The following is a 5,000-nucleotide window of genomic DNA, read 5'->3' as shown; positions in this document are numbered from 1 at the left end:
ATAATGACCTAAAAAAAAAGAAAAAAAAGTGGCTTGCCACAATTGACAAGGCTTTGTTCTACCGAAGGTTTTGTACTTCCCACTGTGTGGAACTGGGCTGGTGAGTTTGAGCGGCAACCTCCTCAAGGGTGATAACAGAGGCTACCACCTACCTGACGCAGCGCCTGACGAAGATGATGATACCGACAGTGGCGAAGATGGAGAGGGAGATGGAAAAGAAGATGATGGAGTTGAGGGCATGGGAGGGTCGCGTTGGACGGTCTCCTCCCGCCGAGTCGCCTTGGGAGCTCACGCCACTGGCACCACTGCCATTCTGTAGAAGGGAGAACTTGATTAGATCGTTAAAAAAGTGTGATAGCTACCAGCTTCATCACACCAGAAACTTTTCCTCGGCTACATAAAACAGTCTGGCCTTAGTAGACAAAATATGTGTAGTCTTCATGTGATAATGGAGAGTGCTTTTAACTTATTCCGGAGACTAGCCACCAGCCCTTGGAGGCCACGCCACACAGAAGACACAGAACACGTAATCTTATATTTTCTAGATGCACTCCAGGCAGTTTCGCAAATATTTTCTGAGTGACATGTGGGCCCTCCCGGTGGCTGTTGCCGGATTCTAAGAGGACGCGGATCTCCAGCAAGAAAGTTTCAGAGTAATAGAACGTAGAAGACATCTCTTTGAATAATGATATATCAAAAATCTTATGTTTAGATACACAACTTCCCCCAGAAATGTTCAGGACAGACGTCCCAAGAGAAAATAGTAGACTCCGTTAAAAATTATTTGGCACGGTTGTTCTTCTTTAATGCCACTGGGTAGTTTGTTTCTGAGCTGCGAATTTTGTTAGGTACATTGTTATTTAATTTTCATATTTATTTTTGTAAAGCGAGTTCCTTTCGGGACTCCCACGTGTAGATTATGTGAGCGTTTTAACTTGAATTTTTTAAATTAGAGGGTATAGAACAGGGACTTTTCTGTGCAAGTCTAATGTAAGTTCACGGCATGATTCAGCAGTTTTTGATGGGGCAGGAAAGCGAGGATTCTACGCCAGGAGACGCGTAGATGCGGCCATATCCGTCACCTTTGCCCTATGTGTTTGGACTGTTGGGGCAGGTAACCGTCACTGCTGGGAATTGGAGAGTAGTACGGGATTCGAACCCATAACTAGGCGAGTGTAAGACCAATATGCTTCCTATTACACCACCAGAGAACAACAAGGAACAGAGAATAATGTTATATAGTCTAACTACACATGTTTGATTAATTTTCTAATTTTAGTTTCGTAAACATCTACAATTTGGAAGATGATAAAGATATTATAACCATCAATTGTAAGATTTTTACTCTAATTTCCTTGAAGTTACTTTGAATAGATTACTAGTGCTACATCTGCATTGACAACTATATTCAAATGAGAACTTTCTCCTTACCTTCGGCGTGGGTGCCGTGGTGACAGCAGTTGTGAAGAGAGAAGGAATGTTGTATGGCGGAGGGAGGGGAACCCTGGTGCTGTTCTGGTGATGGAAGCCCTTTGGGTTTTTCGGGGTCTCCGCCTGGTCTGCTTGCTCGGCCCTTGACGGAGGAGGAATCGGCGAAGGCGGCGACGGCGGCATCTGGGGTCGCTTGTCCAGGACCTGCCGAAGTGCGATGGCTCTCCGCTCCTCAACAGCACCCCGGGGCTTCCGACGCTCTGAGAGCGACGTCGATTCTGCTGCCGGAGGCTGAGATAGTGAGATCCCCAACGCTTCGAATGCTTCAGCAAAGAGGCTTCTTCCTCTTGCTTTTTCTGCTCCTCGTCCTCCACCTTCTCCTTCCCATTTTGGACCCAAGTCCTTCTTCAGCTTGTTTGTATTTAGCCCTCCCTCCGAAGCGTAGCTACGTCGATCTGAGGTTCGGCGGGTCCTCGTAAGGGGTCGGACCCCTTCGTCAGACAGCTCTTCCGAAGGGAGGAACCTGGCTCCTCCTCGTTCTTGATCGTTTGTCATTCCCTTGATATTTCTTGAACTTCGGCTTTTCATCCCTGAAGGGTCACCCTGGCGGACCTTGTCCTTCCTCTGGACTGTGGATGGGCGGCCTAACGGAGGGCAAGACGTCACGCTCCTGAGAATTAGCAGACGGGCCGCGGGTGGACTTGGCTGAGGTAGTTCGGCTTCTGAGGAGTAAATGTGGAAAGGTCTTTGATCCTCCCGTGAGCTCACGGAAACATTAATGGTTTTGCTAGGGTGGCGCTCCTGACGAAGGTGGCACGTGTAGGACGTCCGCAGACCCCGGACCAGCACCTCCTGGCACTCGCTGGCATTCCTAGGATGGAGCGGCACCACTTCGCGGTCCTTCTGTCCTCCGGATGGAGTCAAGACGACGTAGGAGCTGGACGTGATTGCCGCCCCCGTCAGGAGCAAAGCCTCTCCTCGCCAGTCCTTCGGGAGTTCGGTGGAGGCCTCCATGTCTCCCGTGCGATAGTTGAAAGCACGAAGGTCGAGCCCGTGCGAGTTCGGGCGAAGGCAGAAAAGAGCCGCCGTCGGATCGGCTGCCCAGACACACTTCGTGAGCGCCTCCGACGCCCCCAACCGGCTCATCAATGACATCCCTCGAGGACCGAAGGCAAATACCGACAGAATCCATCTATCCTCTCCTCCTCCGTCGCCTTCTTCATCGTCTCGATTTCGAACCCTCGCCAGCAGGAGCCGGCGGTCGTGGTCGTCCATCCAAGCGAGGAGGACCTCCAGACGACGGGTGTCACCTCTGTTCCCTCCTTCGGTTCTCCCGACGGCCTGCCAGCCGTCCCTCTCCGTCACCCGCCAGAGGACTCCGCCCTCAGGGCTTTCTCTCTCCCGTTCTTCGTCTTTTACGACCTCCTTTAACCCTCTCTTGTATATTCCCTCAATCCGACTGCCCTCCACAGTGTCATCCTCCATAACCTCATCCTTGATACCCTTCTCATCCTCGAGGGTCATATTTCTGCTTCTTTGGGTTATACTCGAAACGTTAGTGCTTTGAGTGAAGGCTGCGGAAGGCAGTGTACGGGAGCGCGACCTTGAGGAGGAAGACGAAAGTGCAGAAGGCGGAGAGAGGACGCCTGAAGTGGGGGAGGAAAAGGAGTAGGAGGAGGACGAGGAAGAGGAGGAAGAGGAAGAGGAGGAGGAAGAGGTGGTGGTCCTCTCGGAGGGCACCGTCAGGTCGAGGAGCCAGAGTCGCTGATGACGATCGTCGCACCAGGAGACGGCGCGTGGACGTGGCAGGTGGACGCAGCCAAGACTCCTCCAGGGGTCCACCTCGAGCTCGAGGGCGAGGTCACGGCTCCACAGGAAGACACACGTGTTGTCCTCGGCTGTGGTGAAGACTACGGCCACACCTTTCCGCCATACGCACATACGCCATGCCCTTTCTTCTCCCCCTCCTCTTCCCCCTCCTTCTTCACATCCTCCTCCACATCCTCCTCCCTCATGTTTTAAGCTCTCTCTAAGTTTATTTTCATCTTCCTCCGTTTCTGTACTACCACTATCCTTCTGCTTGTCCTTCCACTCCTTTCCTCCCTTTAATATTATACTCCTCCTCCTCTCCTCCTCCCTCTCCCTCCCTTTTTGACTACTATGGGAGCTGAGATCGACATCAGAGTCGAAAACTCCGTGCGTCCAGGAGAGTGACGTCGCCTCCAGAACCCAGAACGGAGACGCCGCAGAGGGTGCTGTAGAGGGTCTGGAGACGTTGGAGGAAGAGGCGGAAAAGGCCCCGGGGTTATCCTTAGCCCCATCGTGCAGGTTCTCTTTGTTCCTCTCGTCCTCGACTCTGCAAAACAAAAGAGAGATAAGTCTCGGAAGGGATAATCATGGGTCGTACGAACAATAGGTCATGTTCACACTGGCGGTTTGAACCACGCGGAAACCGCAATGGCACCACATAGTCAAGGAAAAGCTGTAGTTATGTGTAAACGCCTTACATTGTAATTGAACCGCCACCGTTGAAACCGCCAATGTGATGGAAAAATTAAGTGGTGGCTAGACACAGCAAAGCTTGTTTAATACTAAATGATAATTAATTGCTCCATTGAGTTTTATTGACTGGAAACCCACAGCCTCACAGTGGGTTTGAGTGGTCCCGGGCACACTTAGTCTTCTCTGAAAAGAAACTTTGAACTACTGTTTGTTTTATATCGGTGTGGGACCGTGTCTCTGTCACAGGTTGAAAGTAGCAGTAGTACTACAGTAGTAGTAGGACGAGCAGTTGCTGGTTACCACCTCTCCTTATGAGAAGGTGGAGGAAATGTAGTTGAGGTTGATAAAGGAGCAATCTTGGTTCCTGTCCGTGGACCGAATGTCAGTTCATCAGAGTTGCACCACCAGATGAAGATGAAGACACAAGAACATAAGAATTGAGAATGCAAGAGTCAATAAGACCTACACTAGACAGTTCCATGTCCTTTACCATTTTCATCCCTATCCATAGAGTCATCTAATCTTCTTTTAAAACAACCAATTGTTTCCGCGCTGGCTACTGTGTTACTAACGGAGCATTTTGATGCGCGATGTATTGAAGCGATGAGTTGAAAAACGTGACTTTCAATTCGTCGCAGCATCATGAAAGCAGTCATGGGGCGTACCGATTTCGAATCGCTGCGTAGTGTGTCAATGACAGTTGAAGGGAGAAGATACACGCGCTCTGCTTCGCTCTTCTAGTTTCATACAATGGCACAAGCAACTTCCGCAAAGCCGTTCGACTGGACGAAGACTATTATATTACATTTCATTAAGCTACTAAAGCAGTACCCAGCCATTTGGAATATCAAGTGCAAGGAATATAAGATGAGAAATATAAAAAGTACAAGCATCGAAAGCTGACTTATATTCTTTAACAAAATGTAATGTGCGGAATGAAGACATTACCAAAAAAAACTCATACACTGAAAACACAATTTCACAGGGAAATGACTGTCATCAATGCATCAAGGAAGTCTGGTGCTGGCACGAAAAATATATACACTCCAAAGCTGTGGTGGTTTAAT

The 5,000-nt window shown here is 49.6% G+C and overlaps 1 protein-coding gene across 1 annotated transcript in view; it reads right to left on the bottom strand.

The window, feature by feature from the left end:
• LOC143018570 (uncharacterized) overlaps positions 1–5,000 on the bottom strand; it is a 227,741-nt gene that overhangs the window by 15,695 nt on the left and 207,046 nt on the right. Inside the window, exons 3-4 of the mRNA XM_076174058.1 lie at positions 1,432–3,787; positions 153–313 (exon numbers count right to left, since the gene is read on the bottom strand). Of these exons, the coding sequence (XP_076030173.1) occupies positions 153–313; positions 1,432–3,372 (2,102 nt within the window). The 5' untranslated portion in view covers positions 3,373–3,787. The remainder of the gene's footprint in view (positions 1–152; positions 314–1,431; positions 3,788–5,000) is intronic.

This window comes from Oratosquilla oratoria, chromosome 3 (assembly GCF_046742065.1).
Source record: "Oratosquilla oratoria isolate Oo_2021 chromosome 3, ASM4674206v1, whole genome shotgun sequence".
Lineage (NCBI taxonomy): Eukaryota > Metazoa > Arthropoda > Malacostraca > Stomatopoda > Squillidae > Oratosquilla > Oratosquilla oratoria.
Note: the sequence above shows the minus strand (reverse complement) of the source record. Positions and strands in the feature narration are given on the sequence as shown.